At 35.7% G+C, this 23,740-nt stretch overlaps 1 protein-coding gene across 3 annotated transcripts in view; it reads right to left on the bottom strand.

Moving 5' to 3' along the window:
• ICE2 (interactor of little elongation complex ELL subunit 2) overlaps positions 1-22,803 on the bottom strand; it is a 61,572-nt gene extending 38,769 nt beyond the window's left edge. For 2 of the 3 annotated variants that reach the window (XM_064485549.1, XM_031452962.2), the window contains exons 1-9: positions 22,661-22,775; positions 21,821-21,937; positions 21,592-21,730; positions 19,084-19,188; positions 13,344-13,605; positions 12,173-12,292; positions 1,376-1,513; positions 612-728; positions 276-435 (exon numbers count right to left, since the gene is read on the bottom strand). In XM_064485549.1, coding sequence (XP_064341619.1) covers positions 276-435; positions 612-728; positions 1,376-1,513; positions 12,173-12,292; positions 13,344-13,605; positions 19,084-19,188; positions 21,592-21,632 — 943 coding nt within the window. In that variant the 5' untranslated portion in view covers positions 21,633-21,730; positions 21,821-21,937; positions 22,661-22,775. Of the gene's footprint in view, positions 1-275; positions 436-611; positions 729-1,375; positions 1,514-12,172; positions 12,293-13,343; positions 13,606-19,083; positions 19,189-21,591; positions 21,731-21,820; positions 21,938-22,660 lie in introns of all 3 variants that reach the window. The other variant, XM_031452963.2, reaches the window with a different exon arrangement.
• Positions 22,804-23,740: the final 937 nt, after the last annotated feature.

The raw sequence follows: 23,740 nt of genomic DNA, 5'->3' as shown, positions 1-23,740 counted from the left end.
TTTTGGCCACCCTAAACCATAATTATTTCTTTACCTCTCATGCCCCCAGCATATGTACAGGTTCTGTAGATCTAATAACTCATTTATGACTATAAATTGTATACTAGCACTATATATTTAAAAAATAACTGAAGGTAACTGTCAAATTTATATCTTCCTTGAATCAAAACTTTTACTTTCGTATTGGACAAATGACCACCTATGTTTAGACAGGTGAAATAGAACTGTTTCAATTCTTCTGTTGAGAGCATTACTTGACATGGCAAATCACAAACCTGCAACAGGTATTACTTGAATACACACTGGAATTTCCCACTGTTCCTTGTAGCTTGGTCCATGATTATTTAACAAGGTAAATAATGATTGACTAGTTAGAACTATCTGAGGGTGGTATCTTGCAACAAGCTTCTCTGCATTTGGGTCTTTACTAATATCCTGAAAAACAACATAAAACTTGTTACTTGATGATACTTCTTGGAAACTTCTTTGACTAAGTAATGAAAAGAAGGGAGACGATTAGGGAGGGAAGTTCAGAACAATCAGGTTACATGCGCCTGTGCACGAGGCACACAAGATCACTAAGGAAGATCCAAAACCACCTTCCTACTTACATAATGCATAGCTGCAGCGATTTGTTCTGGTGTTTCGGTGGCAGGCATGTTATCTTTCGACAGCTGCAACTTTGCAGGCATTGAGGGAAATACTGTTTTCACATATTTTACACTGCCCTAAATAAGGAAAAAAAAAAAAAAGAATGTTTTATTGCAGAAATACTGAATTTTTCCCAAAGAATCTTTTCATCATATGAAACTTATAAGTTAAAATTTGTCATTCTACTAAATGCAATGTCAAAGTTAGAGCCTTCTTAAGACAGAAGACTTTCATGGTTTTACTTGATAATCCTTATATATATATATATATATATTTAAAAAGGGTCCAAGACAAGGGTGCTGTGGAATTTTCCCTGCCACTTTAAGTTCTAACCTCTCATTTTATTAAATACAAGTCATAATAGGGTATAACAGAAATATCTTATCTATACACACTTACATCCAATACGATTATGAGTAAAATCCCTTATTAAAAAAAAAAAAAAGAGCTTTCTGCTTGCATTCAGGGACGTTAAAAAATTCAGAAACTAAAAAAAGAAAATCAAGAAATAAAATTGGCAGTGATATTTTTAAAAACATCAAGTACTGGCATAAAATTCATAAAATAAATAGGACACATTTGTACTGCCTATTTTAAAAGTTTTATCTTATTATTGTTCAAAATTCAAACACAAATTCTGAAATATACTTAAATTATGTTTCTATGTGCAATACAAATAATGTTTCAGACAAAAGTAATTTTTATTTTCATATGTTAACCTTACCAATGCGAGAAGAGTTTTTTCTAACTTTAATCCCATCTCTATTCTGAATGGGAAGAATCCCATTAAGCTGGTGACTTCATGGAGCGTATAGAATTCTGGATACTTTTTCACTTGTTCAATGCAAGCTTTCAAAATTTGCTTAAAAAGAAAAATTAAGAGAAATTCATCTGTATTGTACTTCTCTAATAATGCAAAGAAAATAATTTAGCTACATGTGACTATATATAATTATTCATTTCACACATTAGCCTCATTTCATTAACTAAACTTCAAACAATCTGGGCATATTGTATATTCCTTATTTGATTTAAACTCTTTATTTTTCATAACAATTCTTTTAACCTAATTTCTTAAAACACTGATATTTAGTAATACTAAAAATTGTAATTATAAAAAAATTTAAAGTTAGAGAAGACACATCATATTTTCTGTGCTATTTAAGAAACTGTCAAAGAAGTAGAGCCACATGAAAATTTTAACACATTTTATGGCAATAAAAGCAGTTATATAAATGATCAGAAATAAGTTTAATATCCTAAAAAGATCCCAACCAAAATGAATTAATGAAGTAGCTATCTTACAGGTCATTCTAATCTACAGTCTAAAAAGTTAATGAGAAATGTTATAACTAATTCAAATGATGGAATATTTAGTATTTTCTTCTCTCAAAATGTTTTCAAAATATTAATGACTTATAAGGAACTGTAACGGGAAGGAAATTCAGTTTTACCCGAGCAGAATGTATGCCACTTGTGATAACACATACATACCTCAAAGAAGCACAATAGTTTGGGAGGGGACAGGGGAGTTATAATAAAAACCCACACATACTACATTATCTTCTAAGATACACAGTTGTCCCTCGGTATCTCTGGAATCCTCCATGGATATCAAAATCTAAGGATGCTCAACTCCCTTATATGAAATAGTATACTACTATCAGCCCTCCGTATCCAATGATGTGGAACTCATGGATATGAAGGGCCAACTGTACGTGCTTTTTGATTCTGCTGTCAATGAATCTTAGTCTTAACCTTCTAGAATATCTTCTAGCTCACAAAAGCTTTTAGCAATAAGCATATCTATATATCCATATCCCCTTTGCATTCATTTATAAAATATGTCAGGGCACAAATAACACTACTCTAGTACATCTTTTCATCTACAGTTTCTCATCCTCTTCTCCCCTTCTTTAATCCTCACTCTCCACTATCTTTCACATTTCCCCCTCACTTCTACGCTTTTCAATACCAACCTTGATATTTAATTTAGGATATTATCTGCAATTAAGGCAGATGTGGGTTAACATGGAGAGGTTCTGTTTGTTTTTAAAAACCCTAGTCAACTGCAAACTCAGATCTGCATAATATCTTTGCCCCTCATTTGTGCTATCAGTTAACTTTCAACCCTAACAACTCCCATCCTATGCAAGTCATTATAAAACTCTGAAATGCAAAGTAAAGCAATATATAAGAACTATGTGACAAAGAGACCATTCTGGTTAGAGGCGGCATATCTTTCTTGGTAAAACTGCTGGATGTAACAGTGCTTCCTAAGTGAGTTTCACTTAATTCAGTACTTATGGCAAGAGAAATATTCAAAGTAAAATCTAAGATAGTTTTATACCTAGTATTAGATACATTATATAGTATTAAAGGTACTCCACAATAGGTAGATATTAAGTAACTAAAGGATCATTATTGAATATGTTTAATTAAATTTTTTAAATTAATAATCTACTCATCTCTGAAAAACAGGTAAGACTGACCAAAGGAGGTTAAGAGATTCAGGCTGTTCCCCATTATCCACTCGCCTGAAATGTTATTTAACACTCAAAATATTTTGAAAGTTAAGTACACTAAAAGTACATGCATGTACACATCTTTACAAAGAAAGGTGAAAATGACTATGCTCCAGAAACAAAAAATATGATACGATATCATACATGTTTGAAACTTAAAATTTAATAGACACGACTTCTGGCAATATGGCAGAGTAGGTACCCTGAAAAGCACTCCTATCCAAACAACACCAGGTGCTGGGGAAACTGCAGCTAACAGTTTTAATGCATTTCTGGGCTCGGTAAAAAGCAAGAAGACTCTCCAAGGACCATAAATAAATAAACCCCAAACGCCCTGAATAAGGAGAAACGGGAGCAGGGAGCAGTAAGAAAACCCATGAAAGGTGGGATGGCCTGAGGGCAAATGCTTCAACCAGTTCTAAGATCAGGCAGAGTGTTGAGGATTTAGTTGAAGAAAAGCAGAGATTTGAACAGATACTTGTATACCCACGTTCACAGGAGCATTATGCACAACAGCCAAAAAGTGGAAGCAAAGCAAGTGTCCATCAGTGGATGAATGGGTAAATAAAATGTCCATATATATGCAACGGAATATTTATTCAGCCTTAAAAAGGAAGGAAATTCTGACACATGCTACAACATGAATGAATCTTCATGTTATATTAAATGAAAGGAGCCAGTCACAAAAAGAAATACATTATATGGTTCCACTTACATGGGGGTACCTACAATAGACAAATTCGGAGACAGAAAATAGAATGGTATTTGCCACAGGCTAGGAAGAGGTGGGAAACTGAATTATTGTTTAATGGGTGTGATACAACAAGAAATATGTATTTGGTGTTTGCCCTGGTTCCTAACACACAGTTCCTGAAATCTCCTAACTGGTAAGAATGTCTTTTTTATGATAATGAAGTGACCAAAAACCCCTAGATAGCTTCAGGATGGGGGATGGTTGCCAGAAAGACAAAAGCATGAGAGGGTTCAAACTTTTAGCTCTATTCCCTGAAGGAAGGGAGGAGCTGGAGATTGAGTTAATCACTAGCTGCCAGTGATTGAATCAAGCATGCCCACCAAATGAAATCTCCACAGAAATCCTTCGAACAATGGAATGCAGAAAGCTTCTGGGTTGGTGAACACTTGGAAGTGCTGGGCGGGTGGTGTGCCTGGAGAGGGCATGGAAGCCTTGTGCCTCTTCCCCCAAACCTTACCCTATGCATCTCTTTCTTCCATTAGGCTGTTTAAGTCGTATTCTTTATAATAAACTGGAAGTAGCAAATAAAGTGCTTTCCTGAGTTCTGTAAGCCATTCCACCAAATTATTAAACTGGGTGTAGGGGTGGGTCATGGGGAACCCTGGGCCTACTGTCTGGAGAGTTGGAAGAAAATATGGGGAAAAACAGGTGTAGAGAAACAGGTGTGAGTCTCAGTTCAAAAGATGAAGAGTTCTGGAGATGGGCTACGAACATGAACCTACTTAGTACTACAGAACTGCACACTTAAAAATGGTTAGGACAGTAAATTTTCTATTATTTTACCATAATTAAAAATAAATCTTTTAAAGAGGGAAGGAAATTCTGACACATGCTACAGCATGATTGAATCTTGAAGACATGCTAAGTGAAACAAGCCAGTTACAAAAGGACAAATATTGTATGACTTTATTTATATAAGGTACCCAGTGAAGCCAAATTCATAGAAACAAAAAGCAGAATGGTGGTTGCCAGGAGCTTAGGGGAGAGGGAATGATGAGTTTTACTTAATGGGTACAGAGTTTCAGTTCTGGAATGTGAAGAAGTTTGGGAGACAGATGATGAAAATCCCTTGACAAGTGTGAGAGTATTTAATGCCACCGAACTATTCTTCAAAGTAGTGAAAACACTAAATTTTATGTTACATACACTACCACACCAAGAAAAGAGAAACGGAAGGCAGACTGAAACCAAGGAAATGTGGGAATTGGGAAGAGAGTTGGGAAAATGAAGGGGAAGCAGTAATTGAAAATGGCTGAAATTTTTTAAGAACTCATGATGGATTTGAATCTACAGATACAAGAAACCAATGAACCAAGGAGGACTAAAAAAAAAAAAAAAAGTACATTGTAATGAAAGTGTAACACACCAAAAATAAAGAGCAGTCAGAGAGAAAACACATATTCCCTAAAAGAAATGACAGTTAAACAGACAGCATCCTTTTCAGTAATAATAATGAGTCAGGAAAAGTAACATTATATCTTCAAATGTTGAGAAATAAACTGTCAACTTAGAACTGTGCATGGAGTAGAACTATCTTACGAGAATGAAAAAATAAAACTACTTCCAGGTAAACAAAAAAGAAGACTGTTCATCACCAAGAGACCTTCACCAAAGGAACATCTAGAACATATACCATTTCAGTAATAATAAGAATCTCAGAATGTAGATTTGAAAAGAGGAAATGAAAAGCCAAAAAACAGTCCAAATTTGTAAAGGAAGACAAACACTGTCATATAAAAAAGGTTTAAAAAAGAGACAGCATTAAAACATCATCAGTGAGGAGGAAAGTGGTAAGAGACAAAATGCTCCATGGTCTCTGTTGATACACAGATTATTAGAACACAACAGAATTGAGAAATTTACCCATAGGTCAATGGTGACAAGGTAATTCAATGAGGAAAAAATTCACTGTGAAAATTCAAGAGTAACCACTAAGAGAACAACAACAAAAATGCATAAATTCTATATCAATAAAGAGAAAAAAAGGAAGAGGGGGGGAGTCAATCCCCTTAGAAGAAGTAAAAGAAAGAAGTTTAGAAAAAGACAAATAGAAATCAAACAGGTCCATATACATCAATTATCACAATGAATGCAAATGACTCAACTTTCTAATTAAATTGCAAGAGACGGTCAGATTTTATTTAAAAACAAAAGGCAGTCTAGCTAAACATCATTTTAAGTAGTATTTGTGAAATACAAGGTCTATAGATTCAAAGCAATCCCAGTTAAAGTCCACTTAGCTTTTTTGTAGAAATTGACAAGCTGATTCCAAAATTTTCATGGAAATGCAAAGAACCAAAAAGAACCAAAACAAGCAAACATTTGAAAAAGAACAAAGTTGCAGGACTTCCACCATGTGGTTTCAAAACTTACTACAAGACCTGGTAATAGAGGCACAAAGACAGATAGATTGATTAATGAAAGAGACTGGAGTCAGGAAACTGACCAACACATCAATAGTGACAGGGAATGCAATGACAGAAAAAAATAGCTTTTTCAGCCAATAGTGCAAGGCGATTTCTCAACACTGGCACAACCGACATTTTAGACCAGATAACTCCTTGTGGTTGGGGGGGGAGCCATCCTGTACACTGGAGTATATTCAGCAACATTCTTGACTTTACCTACTAGATGCCAAAAGCACCTCTTCCTCAGTTCTGACGACCCAAAATGTCTCTAGACATTACTAAATGTCTAGTAGCAGGCAAAATCACTCTCCATAGGGAATCACTATGCTCGAACAACTAGAAACCTCATATCTTGCACAAAAAATAACTTGAAATGAAAAAAGACATTCACGTAAAAGTTAAAACTATAAAATCTCTAGATCAGGGTTTCTCCACACAAGCACTGCTGACATTTGGGGCTCCACAATTCTTTGCAGTGAGGGATGTCACATGCATTTTAGGATAACAGCAGCATCCCCGGTCTCCAGCCAGTAGACACCAGTAGTGCTCTGCCAGTTGTGATGATCAAAAATATCTCTAGACACTGCTGAAGTCCCCTGGCTGGGGAGTGGGCAGGAGTAAAGGAATAAAAGTGACCCCAGATGAGAACCAACTGGGGCTGGCAAATATTTGTGTGCTAGAACACATATAAGTAACAACTATACAACATTTTGAAAAATTAGACTTCACTAAAATTAAAATTCTGTTGAGACAGACTATTTAAAAAATTTAAAACCATGCCACAAACTGGGAGAAAACATAACAGACTTGTATTAAGAATACATAAAGAACTTTCAAGACTCAATAAAAATAAAAAGCAATAATATTAGCAAGATTTTAACATGCATTTCACAAAAGAACATATACAAAGCCAATAAGCACACAAAAAGATGTTCAAACATCGTTGCTCTTTGGGGAATTACAAATTAAAACTAGGAGCCACCAATACACACCATTTGGTTGGCTAAAATTTAAAAAGATTAACAATGCTAAGTGTTATCTGAAATGTACAGCAACTGGAACTCTTGCTAGTTCCACTGTAAAATGGAACATCTACTATGAAAAAGTTTGGCAGTTTCTAATAAAACTTAACTTTGTACACTTGCCATATGATCTATAAATAGGACACTTAGCTACATACCCAAGAAAAATGCAGACATATGCCCCCCAAAACCCTTGTGCAAGAATATTCATAATAGTTTTATTCATAATTGCCCCAAACTGGAAATAACACAAGTGCCTATCAACAGGTGAATTGATAAACAAATTCTGGTACAACCATGCACTAAAACAAAAAGGAATAAAAAGGAACACATTATGGATACCTGCATCAATGTGGATGAATCTCAAAAATGCTGACTAAAAGAAGTCAGACACGAAACAGTACACTGTGTGCGATTTAATTTTCATGAAAATCTAAAAACGGCAAATCTAATCTATGGTAACAAAGCAAACTGGTGGTTTCCTAATGCCATGGATGGAAAGCAGCACAGAGATCTTTTCAGTGTGATAGAAATACTCCATGTATCCTGACTGTGGTCATGGTTACACAGATGTACACACCTGCCAAGACTCATTGACATGCACTTAAAATGGATACTTGCTGTATATAAATTACACCTCAGCAAGATTCATTTAAAATTAAATGTGGATCAAAAGGGAGAGTTATTTAGTATGTAATGGCTATATGCTCTAATAATAAAGATGTAAAACTTTTTAAAAAAGTAGGGGAGAATGGGCAGAACATATGAAAAAATTTCAAACTGTTCTCAGAAATTCTATTGATTGGTAGTATTGTTATTCTGAGGTTGTAGTGAGTATAATGTGGGATAAAGCAAATGAGACTCACATGGTATTTTTAATTTAAACATATTTTTTCTAGCTCCATCTACTGAAATATTCCAGAAACAATGATCAACACAGGAGCAATGAGCATCCCCACTACCCAGATTATAGTCTTAAAATACCATTTCCCTAAAAGAAATAAAGGCTCCAAAAAATGGCTGATTCCACGGCTGGGACAGGAAGTGTACAAAATGAGCCTCAAATGAGGGACTCAAAAGCCTATATGAACAGTCTGTCGCTGGGCAAAGTTGGTATTATTTGAACTTCTAAGAGGGTAACTGTAGTGGACTATAACCCTCCTAGTATGTTTAATTTCATGATTCAATAATAGTGTTTTTAAAAAATACCCATCACCATTGTAAAGTAAGAAGGAATCTATTAATTTTTTCAAAACTGGTATATGAAGGGCAAGAATCTAGCATGTTTTCTGCCACACGAACTGGGAAGCCAAAGAGGAGGTGAGGAAAACTGTATCTTAAAGATACTCTAACCAATAAACAAAAATAAATGATGCAATCAGAATCTTAAAATTTTGCAAGCCCTAGAGAATGAATGAATCTAGGCATTGAGCATCAACAGCTCTAACATCACAAAAAAGAAACAATCAGGTGTTATGTGCCACCTGATTAAAGAATACACCACCATCTATGTGTTCCATCCCTGTGATTAGACTAATTCTGATCACTGACAATGTATAAGAAATACAGAGGAAAGAGGAACATGCTTGAACACTACCATGAATAGGTAATCATCAAAATCTAGACTACAGGAAACTTTACAGGTCAAATTGTCCAAGTTCTTGAAGAGATAAAGTTTAAGGGAAAAAAAGATGAAAGGGAACCCGCAGGTTAAAAGAAATTGTTTTGTCAAATAAAACAAAAAACTTTCAATGTATACAGCAATCCCCCTTATCTATAGGGGATATGTTCCAAGACCTTCAGGGGATGCCTGAAATCACCGATAAAATCGAGTATTACTTCCTATTGATACATACCTATGATAAAGTTTAATTTATAAGTTAGGCACAGAAACAGATTAATAACTAATGAAAAATAAAAATAGAACAATTATAGCAATACACTGTAATAAAAGTTATGTCAACGTGGTCTCTCTCTCAAAATATTTCATTTAATGTCTTTCCTGTCTTAACTAACCACTTATGTGAGATGGCTATAACTTTTGCAGTTTGAGGTGTGACAGCAAAACACAAGTTTCTTTTTCCTTCTTCATAATTTCATGATAGAAGACTTGCTACTCAGAATGGTGTGTGATTTAAAACTTATGAATTATTTCCTTTTGGAATTTTCCATTCATGAACAACTGAAACTCAGGAGAATGAAACTGAGATTAAGGGGGGACTACTGTAAAACCCATAAAACGTTTGTGTTTAGAATATACAACCCCCTCACATACCCCACATATCAGTAACAAAAAGATGGAAAATCTAGTAGAATAAACGGCAAGACATCTACAGTCAGTTCACAAGAAAGGACCAAAAAGCATAGGAAAAGGTTTATAGCCTTATTATATCTATGGCACCTTATCCTCTAGACTGGCTAAAACTAAAATGACTTAAGTATCAATTGTTGAGGATATGGAGTAAAAAATTCTCAAACACTGTTGGGTAGAACGTGAAGTGGCACAACCACTTTGAAAAACAGTCTAACGTTATCTGTTAAAGTTGAAAATATGCAGACTCTACAGCCCAGTAATTCCATTCCATTCCTAGCCATATACCCAGGAGAAATGTGTGCTCACGTGTACCAGGAGATGTGAATGAGAATTTTCATAGGAGCACTGCTTAGGATAAGCTCCAAACTGGAAATGGCCCGTATTTTGATTAACAGAATTAAGTTGTAGTTTATTGATATAATGTAATAAATATACAGAAATGAAAATGAATGCACTACAACTACACATATACATACATATGAATCTCACAAAAATACCACCAAGTAAAAGGAGGAAGAATTCTGTTCACATAGAAGAACAAAAGAATTCTCTTCACATAAAATTCAAAAACAAGCAAAAGAAAGCTTGAACTACCAAAAAAATTTAACATTTTTAAAAGGCATGGAAATTTTCAACATCAAACCTGGCGTAGTGATTATCTTTTCAGTAAGGGAGAATGTCATTATCTAGGAGGGACACACAGGGGGCTTCTAGGTTACTGGTATTGTTTTATTTCTTGACTTGGAAGAGAGTCAGATAGGTGTTCACTATATAATTACTGGTTAACCTGTATATATTTGCTCTAAATACTTCTGCACAGTTACATCACATTTCATAATATACAATTTTTTAAACAATAAAATAAAAAAAAAATCAGTGAGTCTTTGTGGTGGAGATATGAAATGTAACTAGAGGCCGTGTACTGCCAAGTCAATATGGCTAAAAAAACCAGACAATGCTGATTGCTAGCTACCAAATAATGTACTGTTAACAAACATTTTTATATGCATTTAACAAGTAATTATATTAAGCACTTACTGTGTGCCAGGCATTATTCAAGTCACTGGGAACACAACAGTGCACAAACAGTACTTACATACAGGTATTGTGGAGAAAGGCAATAAACAAAAATAAAACATGGTAAAAGGAACACTGAGGGTGATGCTACTTTTTACAGGGTAATTAGGAGTATCCTCGTTGACAGTTGGCATCTGAACAGAGAGAGACTTAAAGAAATCAAAGAACTAATCCATGCAGGTATCTGGGGAACAGCTTGCCAGAAAGATGGGAAGGGCTAAAGGCGGGACCATGCTTGGAGTATTCAAAAAAACAAAAGAGGCCCGTAGGCTGCAGTGGAGCAACTGAGAGGAGGTGTGTAGAAGATGTAGTTGGCTTGGGGGTAGGGATGGCGGGTGAGGAGGCAGGATCATGTAGGGCACTGCAGAACTCTGTAAAGACTGTCTCTTTCTGAGTAAGATGAGAAGCCACTTGAAACCAGCAAAATGAGGGGATGTGATTTATGTTCTAAAACCATCATTCTGGTCCTTTCATAGGCACTATTACAGTAGGAACAGCTACAGTTCCTTTCCCATATGGAGAAATATGAAACTCCGTTTGAGTGTATCATACTTAGGTTCAGATTAAATAAAAATGAAATTCTTCTTTTTATTTAGAAGAATCATTTGTTTCATATTAACAACAAAATTTCACCTTAAAAAGTGTCTTAAAAAAAGTAAAACTAATATCCTCTGCTGTCCTCCGATTTATAGTAAACATTTTTTTTTAAGTTGTGGTAAAACACATAAAACCTACCATCTGAACCATTTTTAAGTGCGGAGTTCAATACTATTAAGTGTATCACACTGTTTAGTATAGTGACTGGTTTTAAAGGCTTAAAAATAATTCAGGCAGGTGTTGGTGTTTATAGATGAATTCTACTACTACTCCACTATTAATACTTACTATTTAAGTAGTATATTCTAAATCTCTCCTGTGCCCACTGAACAATGGTCGGTTATAAGGTAGAGTGATTTACACACTTTGCTAATAAATGTGCATGAATAATTTAAGTATCCAAGAATTATTTGATGAAATTTATCATGTGGTGGCGAGCTACCATGGAGATAATAAATACAAATTTATGTGACTAGGTTCTGAAGAACCATTCAGATTTTTAAGGACCAAGAAAACTCTTTAAACTCCATTTTCTCACAAGGGAAATCAGCGCATCAGATCAAACCATCCATTCGAGTAAATGCAAGTCACTTACAGTAGGCTGAATTATTAAAAGAAAAAATATAAAAACACTACAGTATATGATTTTGAAGAGTCAGTACTACTACTATTTAAATACATAATGAATAAAGACCTCCATATAATTTAATTTCTAATTTGATAATATTAATATTTCCACATGCTTTTGGAAGGATCATCACAAATTTTTTAATGCTGCTATTGTCTATTATTTGGCAGTTTAAGTAAATGTGATTTTTTTTTACCTCTGTGAAAAGACGAGCATCATCAGAAAGCATATTATAATCTTGTGCACATTTCTTTGCAGAATTTTGCAAAAATTTTAGGAATTCTGTAACTTCTTCATTCACATGTTTTTTCATATCCTGATTTTTAAAAAAGTAGACATGTCTTGGAATAAGAAGTTGGTTACAAACAATCACTTCTCAAACATTACTCTAATAATTTGGACTTACAAAGTATCATATCCAAAACACAAATCACAAAGAAAAAGCTAATTTCACAAAAAGAGATAAGCTAATGATTAATAATACAATATGGGCTTAGGAAATAAGCTTATTTTATAAAATGCTCTTAACATAAAAAAGCACAAACACCTAAATGGAAATATAAGCAAACACATGAATAGGCAAGTTACAAAAGAAGAAATAGAAATGGCTTATAAACACATGGGAAATGCTTATTTTCATTAATAACCACTGTAAATTAATGTAAGACAAGAGATCAACATTTTTTCTGTATTAAATTAGAGGCAAAAAAGGTAACATTCATTGTTGGAGGTGGGGGATATAGCTCAGTGGTAGAGCGCGTGCTTGGCGTGCATGAGGTCCTGAATTCAATCCCCAGTGCCTCCGTTAAGGGAAAAAAAAAAAAAGGTAACATTCAGTATTAGAAAAGACATTTTTAAAAAACCTTTCATACAAGAGTGATACATACAAATTGGTTTAAACTTTTTGCAGAACAACTTACCCATGTGTAACTGCAGATCACAGCCTTAAAAATATGTACAGTTTTTGATCTGGCAATTATATTTTTATGAATTTATCTCATGGAAACAATCATAGATATGAAAAAAAGACTTTGCAACAAAGGTGTTCAGCACAGGATCATATATAATCAAGAATTTGTAAACTACATAGAGTAATAAACAAAAATTTAAAACTGGTTCAATGAGCAATGTAAAGTTCTACTGCTAGTACTTAATATGAACTGGAGTGAAATACACTCAACTAGAACAAAATGCCTGAACTATAACAGAATCAACAATAGAATTAAAGCACCAATGTTGCTAATTAAACTCCTTATATTTTCCATTTTTGTTAATATGACTGCACCTAAAAGCATAAAAGCAAATTTAAATTATTTCCTAACTTAAAAAAAATTTTTTTAACTGAAGCCAAAGAATAGAATACATACCAAGTACTGCAAATAGTCATTTTTATTTATTCCAACAGCTTTAGAGTTTGCGGGAGTTTTTGCATATTTAACCAACAAATCCACATAATTCCTTTGTTCTCTCTGTGAGAAACGAGAGAAACGAGGATAAGGAACTCTTGGTTTCGGAAGAAGAACCATTCCAACTGTGGTTTTAACTTTTTCCTTTGCTTGAGTTGCTGAACTAACTGCCGGCTCATTTTCTACAGAACTTGCTGAGGCATTCAAATTTTCTCCTACACGTCTGGAAAAAAAAATACAGTTTACAAATACGTGCTTTTCACAGGAAGATTACTATCATGAAACTTCATGATTCTCAATCACCAGGGAGAATACAGAATGATTAACACAGTGAATTCTGGATTATATCTAACTCCACCACCTGCATTTTGATGTTTCGCCATTTGGTGTAAATTCAGTATTCTGCAGGATAGGATCACTTTACAAGCCTACCTTCAATTATCTGATGGAGAGGAAGAGGCATAATTCTCAGACAAGTTTTTCAATTTGGAAGTTTTTTCCCTCTACTTAAGATAGGTAAATCACCCTTGCCAATTATATATGCAGGTATTTTGTGTTTACATTGTATTGCAATGCAAGTTGTTTTTTAATACTTAAATTCTTCAGTAAGATGTATCAGTTAATGCGGTGAACAAAAGCCACTGAGGGCAGGATGTGATGGGGTCACAAACCTGCAGTTCACAAATTCACAGATATTCTAATTTTCTGGTTTTCTCCACTTTAATTATCTCAAGAATTAAAAAGACATTCTAACACTGTGATATATTTTATGGAAGCAACAGTGGTTTTAGAAAAGTTGTATAATCCACTATCACTCATGCATGTGGCTGAGTCTATGGAAATGTATTTATGTTTCATATGGATATAAAAGAGAAAGCTTGGCATATTGATAATTAAATGCACTAGAGGAAAGTAGTGAGTAGCTAGTGAGTAGCTAGTAACAGAATATGTTACCATATTGTTTATGAAACACTATCCCCAATTTTTAAAAAAAAAATCACCTTACTACCCCAATTAAGGTATGTAAGTACAAACTGCTTATCTTGTTCATAATCTGTCTCTATTCCTGCCATTCATTGTTGTAATATACATTTTTGATAAGACAATTTTAAAGTACACACACTCACTAAATTATATTCCTTAGCCTTTACAACTGTAATTTCCACCACAGTAACTGTTCTCTCTGATTTGGTTCTACATAAGTAACAACAATAACCCAAGAGGAAGGAAAACTAATGAAAGAATGAATGTCTATTGATTCATTCTTCATTCCTCCATTCATTAATGATTATTTTGAGTGACTACCATGTGCCAGTGCTATGCTGGGTACTAGACATACAACCAGCACTGAGCTCAATACCACTCTACCCTGTAGGACCTTACAATCAAGTGGATCAGGCAAAAGAATGAGGAAGAAAGAAAAGTAAATATGTGCGTCAATACAATGTAACTATGGAGATTTCAAGTTCCAAACTGAACATATTTAATAGGTGAAGAATCCTAAGGGCAGCAAAATCAGAGAGTAATAGGGAGAAAGGGGAAAGGAAAGAAATATTCAGACCATTGTTTTTCAGTCTTAACAGTATTTCCCCTCAGGGCATTCTGGAAGCCTGTGGCGGCATTTGGGTTGTCCCAAATATGAGAAGAATTAAAGGAATTCAGAGATGAGGAAAACTACATTTCTATAATGTATGGTAGTTTCCTATACAATTTTCAAAGGTCCTTTCAGGCTTTCTCTTATCATATACAAGTTAAGTGTGGTCTGTTATTACTTATCCTAACAATGCACATCATTCTTTTTTTTTCTTATGATTCTCTTATGGAAGTTTATTATTATTTCTCTTAAATCCAGTATTATTCATTTTAGCTAGTGCATGCGACTACTTCATTATATTTTCTAGTGCAGCAGTATCTACTACAGTACATAGCATAATATAAATTATTTTCCTTTTATTTCAGATTTCTATATCTCGAACATTATTTTAAAATGTTATGTCTGTGCCTACTATTTTAATTCAAAGTAAACAAGGTGTCTTATACCTTATTAACATTTGTTACGCAGAGTAGCACAGTTTCAGCCTGATAAATTTGAGAAATAACAATCCAGATTCATGTCTGGACAAAAGGTGAGTTAAAATCCATCCAAAACTACCACTTATTTGTTTTAAATCAACTTTACAATTCTAGAAGAATATTGTAAAAATTCCAAAATTCTTTAGAAAAAAAGACTTAGGACCCAAAAATAAGGCAAAATATTCAAGACTACTCTTTGAGAGCTAAACTCTAGATGGAAAACTAATCAAGAGAGCAGGTTAGTAAATGGGAAAGGAATTTTGGAAATTAAAATAAGGATGCTTAGATGGGCTCTGAAAATAACACAGGTGAAAGAAGACATACTTAGCTACTAAAGTTTCTCCAATAACTGCATAAAAATAAGCATATTTTAGGTTAACAAAATGAATGTTAACTGCTGATCTTGGGAGAAATGTATTACAGCAAATTGATTTCTCACTAGAAAATGTCTTGAGAGCTATTCAAACCTAACAGCATTGTGTCCGCAACTCTTTAACAATACTGCTTCACAGCTGTCTCTCTGAATATGAGAACATGTCTGTCCTTGTGGCACAAACTGGCAAATTTAATTAAGCTGCTGCAGCAACAAGATGCTGACTCAGATATGCCAAAGTAGGAATGTCAAGAAATTCTAGCAGTTTAAATTGGCTACATCCAGCAAGGAATGAAATGGCAGCACATCAAGATCATTTCCGTGTGCAGTGCTGTCAAAATCTTCATCAGGGTGCAAGCCAAAAACATCTGACAGGGTTTCTCTACCCACATTTTATAGCATTATATTTTATTTCAGTTGATGGTTTGAAGTTTTCCCCCTTCATTTTGTCAACTACCCATTCTTCTAAAAATTAAAGTTTCTATGAAAAAAGGCAGAATTCAAAACTTTTAGTCTCCTATGCTTTAAGTCTTCTGGTTTGGGTAGATTCTTTAAGTAGCATTTGGAAATGGTGATTTGAGCCTCCATCTAAAGTCTACCTGTACCTCCTGAATTGGATTTACTTTTCTGTATTAAACACATTAAAATTTCTTCTTTTTGTATTTGAAGCTACTTTCCCCTTTGTTGGCTTAAAACTCAGTTATAGGTGTCCTACAATCAGAAAATAATTTTCAAAAAGGCAAATTTTGACCTTATTGTGGAAGAAGAAGCATTGAATAAAAGCCTCATACTGTTTAAAGTAGCATAATTAGAAGTATCAATATTTTCCCAAATATGTTATTTACAGAACACAAAAAATGCAAAATTAGGGCTAGTAAAAAATTTACATTATTCCTAGTTTTTCCATTAAGAAAACAGTGGTAATTTCATACAGTCTGAAAAATTTGTTCTTACTGTAATAAAACTACAGGTTAGCAAAAAAAGACTAGAAACATACATCAGTGACTTGTGCCTTTATTGCTCCCATACTAAAAGGTATATTATACTAATGAAGTATTTTGTACTACATAGAAATCTAAAAAATCGGCAGTATTCTAAGAAAAAAAGATTTTAGGAATTAGGTGTACTCAGCTACCAGCAGACATCCTCTCCCTTACATGTTTCAAACTACAACCCACACTTGGGATATGCTGACAAGAACCCAACTCAGAAAAAACATTACAATAAGAAGCAGCAGCAGGATGAATAAGATTAATATTAGAAATTCTTAGTCTGAAAAAAGTGAGACAGAGATAAAGGCTAGTAAAATGATGAAAAATTTTTAAAAAAATTTTTTAAAGGTAAAGACATATGCACACTAAATCCCAGGACACTAGAACTGGTAGGCATTCTTTGATTCAGATAAACAAAGGCAATTCTTTATTTAATTGGTAGTAAGTTTTAAGAAGTTGGTTATCCCCAAGACATTGTTACAAGCTGAGCAACAGAAAAAGCTTTTGAAAACTGTCCATAGATTCACATTGATAAGAGGTCCACTGTTTTAACTTTCTGTAGTTGGTATTGGCAAAAACATCATACTCAAGCCCTTTGGCAATAAATGTTGCTCCTGAATTTGCCTCTTTAAAATACTTATTTTTTAAAACTGTCTTTTTAATACAACTTCTGCTTGCCTTTACGTGAACCTATCTATTCATCCGATCGAATCAAAAAGCACCTGCTTCTTCAGTGTTTTTAATAGCAATCTGGCAGTGTCTATAAAGATAAAACACACACACACCCTCCTTTCACAGGAACTTATCCTTATACGAGCATATGTATAAAAAGGATGCTCACTGTTTGTAATAGTAAAGGAATGGAAACAACCTAAATGAATATCAATGGTGGCAATTAATTGATTCCACTGAAAAATACCACGGTCATCCAGAGAACAAGGAGAGTGAGATATTTCCATAGTCAAGAGCTCACTGGTGATGTTGAGAGGAACAGTTTTAGTAGACTAGCGACCACAGAAGGCAGATTAGAGTGGGGTGTGCGGTGAATGCAAGTATAGAAGGATGTGCAGTAAAGGTCAAGTTTTTTTTTCTAAATCTTGTTTTTAAACCAATTCTCCCAATATCCCTTTTGGCTGGAGAGTTTAATCCATTTAAAGTAATTACTGATAGGGAAAGACTAAGTAATGCTATTTTGCTGTTTTCTGTATGTTTTGTAGCTTTTTTGTCCCTCATTTCCTCCCAGCAAGCATATACAAATCTTTAAAGACATCTAAGTATAAATGAGAGAAGACATAAGAAAGTAAATGGGAGGGATTCATGCAAAGCCTGGAAATATGCTCTCTCCATTGCAAAAGGAATGGAGAAAAGATGAAAGTAAATACTGAGCTCTTCTAGGGGAGCTCCACAATTCCTCATCTGGCATATTTTCACTCATTTCTAGTAAACCTGATTACTTAATTTCAAGATTCATTCACAATAAAGAAGAAACAGCCAACCACAAAGGAAAGAAGAGCTGTTACAGGCAGGTAAGCAGTGAGAAGGTAAAACTATCACTTAATACTGATATCAATCCATACCAGAGAGGGAAGAAACTCTATGGCAATTTGGCAGTATCGATCAAAATATAAAATGTTTGTAAACTGACTATAACTCAATTTAAAAAAGTGTGGTGTAAAAACACCACAAAACAAAAAAAAAAAACCAAAAAATAAATAAATAAACAAAATGTTTACAGAATCTGATCAAACAATTCAATTTCTATGAATTTATCCTATAGAAATAATTACAAGAAGTTCATCAATGTTACTGCTTAAAATTACAGAAAAAAGAGGAACACAAACATTTTGCAATGTAGGGCTAGCTAAAAGAATTAAAAGTATTTCTGTATAATAAAGCAATGTGTAATCATTAAGAAGACTGAGCAATACACAGGGGAATAAAATACCCCAAATATTATTTTAAATGAAAAAAGCAAAATGCAAAACAGTTCTACAGTGTTTACAGTATTTTACAGTATTTATAGTGTGACTCCATTTTTGTTTTAATATGCATCGGTTCATGTGTGGAGAAAGGTCTCAGAAGATATATATGTATACCTAAGAATGGCTGTCTTTGAATACTGGGTTCTTCTATTTTCTAATTTTGCATTTCTACAACTTGAAGGTTTAATAGTGGATATAGACAGATAGATGTGAAACTTCAACTATCAGAAAAACTAACAGTCAAATATGGAAATAAATAACCAAGTAAACAAACATATTACCTGTTAGATAAAACACACAGTTCTTTTAAACTTGGAGCCATGGAATGATCTTTGTAATTTTCTCGAGAGAAAAATGTCTTAAGGCCATTTTGGGGGGAAACATCCCTGTAAAACAAAGTAATTTACTTAAATTTAACAATTCAAAATCTCATGCTAGATTAAGAAGCATAATGGTACAATTGTAATTTATAACTGCATGTCCTCTGCATCCCCTTCCCAGACAATAACCTCTTAATAATTTTAATTTCATGTTCCAGATGTGTGAGTTTAGATGTTTTACTTTTTGGATAGCTTTTAACTTAGGCCTATTCTGAAATTCTCCAGTTCCAACCATCACCCTTGCTTTTTCATTTAGTACCCAGTTAAATGTCAGAGATACTTGAGACTTAAGGATGGAACAGAATGAAGACCTATAAAGGGTCTGTCAGGGGCAAGGCTCCCCTCAGGCTCTGTGGCATAACATTAAGACGTCTGACTGCTGAAAGTGCTTCTCAATCTATTTTTGTCTCATTCACCATCGTGCAGGGCGGAGAGACACTACAAAGATTGATTAACTATTTTCGTTAACTTGGCAAACATGATAAATGGTATGCCTCTACTGAAACCACCTGTAAGGTCATATATGATTTTCCACATTGTAATTAACTTACAGACTAACATATTATAGTTAATGCTTTCCTTATAGTAAGCATCTAATAAGTGATGGTTGACTGAAGGAATTTAAAAATTAAACAGGATAAGAACCATTACTGTAGAGAGGATGAAGATTAGGAGGATTCTGTAGAAAAAGACAGTTCCAAAGGCTGTAATACAGTGCAAAGGCCCTAAGCCATGTCTGGTTTCACAGTGTCAATGGCATATAATCTGTGTGGCATCTGAGCACATTCTTTATGGCAAGGAGCATAAATATGCATACTTCTTAAAACTTACAACAGAACCACCTAATCAAATGGCAACTTCTGGCTGGCCCATTTCTAAAATGGGAAATTCTAGCATATTTGCTCCATACTCATTTCTTACTGTTTTTAAAGGCGTTCATTCAAAAAATAATGATTAAGGTATAAATGATAAAATTAAAAAGTCTTATTTGCTAATCACCAGGGTAGTTTCTTATTACTTGTTATGGTACTGTATATGTGACATCTCATTACATTCCAAGGTTTTTGCATATCATACAAAAACAGTGTCATGCGCCTCATGGATTGTGAGCTCCTTGGAAGAAGGGAAGACTGTTTGCAGTAAAGAAGTTCTTACTGAGTACATATTGACTTTATTTATTTATCTGACAAATCTGACGTCACATTTTCTAAGTTTAAGGTGTACAGCATGTTACTTTGATAAAATTTCTATATTGCAGTATAACTGCCACTGAAGCAATATTTATCACATTACATATCATTATAGACAATATTATTGTCTATATCCATTATACTGGAGCACATACTGATTGAATCTTCTTTGAGTCAGGTACTATTTTAGTATAAATGTAATCTTTTGTAACTTTAGATTTCTCCTTGGCCAGCAAACGCCTCAGCTGGCAAAGAGTAGATGCTCAGTAAATGTATGTTACATTGATCTAAAGCAGCACCTACATTAGGCAGATTTATACAAAGCCACTGTATTACTTAACAGAGTCCTCTATTTGTGAAGTTTTCATACACTTCCAAAATACAGTCTATGCATTTACATTATCACTTGATACAGATTCCAATATAACAAAAAGAAGCTTGTCTATTCTTAAAGAGGTCTATTATTTGTACAGAAATGTGCTAGGTTCTTGAACACAAGAAAATTCCAACATCTTTCCTTCACTAAGATCAATAATAAATACATGATTGAGGTATGTAACAGGGAAAAACCTTTGTATTCTATTACAAGTTAACTACTAAACGGTGCTGCCTATTAGCTTGAATTATACTTAAAGGACCATCTCTGGGAACCCTGTTTCCCAGGTAAAGAGCATTAAGCTAAAATACCTTTGATTAGTCCAGAGGAAACATCCTAACCAAGCCCACCTGTGAATGCCTGCAGGCAGGAAGAAATTAACATAGCTCCTCTGCAGTCTGGCCATAACCAGAACTTTATTCCCTCCCCTTTTAGTACAAAAGACTGAATTCGAAGTTGGGGAAGACCACTCTTTGAGACACTAGTCCATCTTCTCGGTCTCCTGGCTTTCCGAATAAAGTCACTATTCCTGGCCCCAACAACTGCTCTCTTGATTTACTGGCCTGTCATGTGGCAAGAAGTACAGGCTTGGACTCGGTAACAATTATACCTAGTGGCAATCTAAGTGTTGAATTGTTGTCATTTTAGGAGAGGAAGTACAGTCAGTGCTAACTCAAAAGTGTTCAGTAGGGGAAGATGAGGATGGGGTAAATTCTAAGCCACTGAATTTATATTCCCTTTCTGTTTCCTTGAAACCTCTCCAAGCCAGCCACCATCCTTTCCTAACCAAGCCACCAGACCCACTTCAGTCCTCTTTGGGGATTACAAACAAATGTAACTCACCAGTTCAGCCTTGGTTCGCCCATGGCCATCATGGAGCTCATATTCCTAGATTTCTGCTTCACTCTAGTTCACAATTTCGCTGCCTGGCAGTAAGTGCAGGCTCCAGAGGGTACAGGATTTCTCTAGTATTTATACTCAACTGAGGAAACACAAAAGGTCAAGATCAAAAGCAGGAGATTGGCTGGGCCAGGTATTTTAACGGAGACAAGAACCTGTTCCTAACACCTACCTTCAATTGACAAGGGCACCTAAAAGAGAAACGAGCGGACAGATGAATACTCCCAACGTCTTTGCAGCAGAACAGGGAAGCTGATGATCCTTATTCCAGGAACGTCATTGACACTCACTGGAGAAATAGAAGCCCCAGAAGAATGGGGTTCTCTCTCACTGCTCATATACTAAATCACTATATGGCATGAGTTCTATGTCTTAACTCAGCTCCCCATCTCCTACCCCCCACCTCCGCCCCTCTTACTGCCAAAATAAATCTTTCTTCAGTTTTCCTAGCTATACACTGTTACGGGGCAGATTCCGGCAAATCACGCAGGGCAAAAGCTCTCTGGACATCAATAATCCTTCAGGAAGAATCTCACTTTTGAGGAGATTAAGGCCCAATAACTGACAATTCACAGGTTCACTTAGAGGAATCAGGACTACAAATCTGGCTTGCACATGAACCCTGCATGCTCAGTGTTTCTCCTGCCACCCCAGATGGACAAAAAGAGTATGTGAGCAACCAGCAGTTAAGTGTAGGCGTCGTCTCTCGATACCTGACCTAACCCACCTCCCACACTTCCACCCAGTGTGGGGCTGGGACGGGAGAGCCGATGAAGGCAAAGGGATGGCTGAGGGAAAGGGGATGAAAGGAGAAACAATGCTCCAGAAAAGGAGGTAAAGCCGCGAGCAAAAAACCGCGGGAGGGGCCGCGCCAGCACCAGGAGCCGAGGGGCCCGGCCCGGCCAGGCCCGGCCCGGGGGCCGCCATGTTCCCTCCTCCCGCCGCTCAAGAGCGCGCCCGCCTGCGCTCCCTCCCCGCAGCGTCTCCGCAGCAAAGCAGCCTTCCGGCCCACCTCGTGGTCCGCGGCGGCTCGGCCCGGGCCGCAATCCCCGCGCCACACACAAACACACTCCACCCTACTCCTCTCTGTCGCGCGCGACGGGGGGGAAGGCCTTATTTAAAGGACGTGGCCGCGCCGCCTGGGCCCTGCGTGATGACGTCACCAACGACCAAGCGGGCGGGGCCGGAGCGACTCAGAGGGCTGTCCCCGCCTCGACTCCCTCCCCAGCAAACGCCCCGGCCTGACAGGCTGGCGACTGCGTGTTTTCTCAGAAAGCCCTCGATCTTGTGGGGGTCGTAGACTGGAAGGGAGACCGGCCACAAGTAAAGTACTGAAAAGACCCAGACTTGGTTGTGACCTTAGGCAAATGTCTTAACTTCCCTAACCCTGACTCCTCATCAGTGAAATGGAGATACTATTAGCACCTACTTAGTAGGGTTTTTGAAAGGATTAAATGAGATAAGGGACAAAGCTGTGCTCAGCCGGGTACCTGGCACATGGTAGCACCTCCACTCCATTCTCGTCCCATTTTAGATGTCAGTTTCCTCCAGCGGTCACTCTGGCTCTCACAGTAGTTTTATTTTCCATTTACTAAGGAAGGATTTATTGAGCACTTAAAATTTGTGCATGGTGCTTCATATGCACAGGACTCAGACCCAATACGGGTTTTTCCAAGAGCTTTTTGATCATTGGAAATCTAACACACACATTAAATAATTTCAAAACGAAATAGAAAGTGATAAGCTACACAAAAGAGGTATTATTGAAAAGACTGTGTGAGTTCAGAGAGGGAGAGAAATTACTGGAGAGAGGGACAGAAAGCAGTCTTTGAATAGCTAAAGACATCTATGAGTACTTACATGTCAGTTACCACATTGGGCACCTGACATGTCAGTTCATTGAAGAATTTGAAGTTTGTGGATGATGGGAAAGGACATTCTAGGCAGAGACCAGCACAAGGAGCTGAGTAAGCCTATTGTATGAATAGAGTCCAGTTTGTATGCTAGCGAAAGCATGTTCTAAATTTTGGAATGATTTACGATATTGTTTAAAATTATGTTTACATAAAAATTATACTTATGTTAAAAATCT

This window comes from Camelus dromedarius, chromosome 5 (assembly GCF_036321535.1).
Source record: "Camelus dromedarius isolate mCamDro1 chromosome 5, mCamDro1.pat, whole genome shotgun sequence".
NCBI classification, from domain to species: Eukaryota; Metazoa; Chordata; class Mammalia; order Artiodactyla; family Camelidae; genus Camelus; species Camelus dromedarius.
This window is presented reverse-complemented; position numbering and strand designations above follow the sequence as displayed.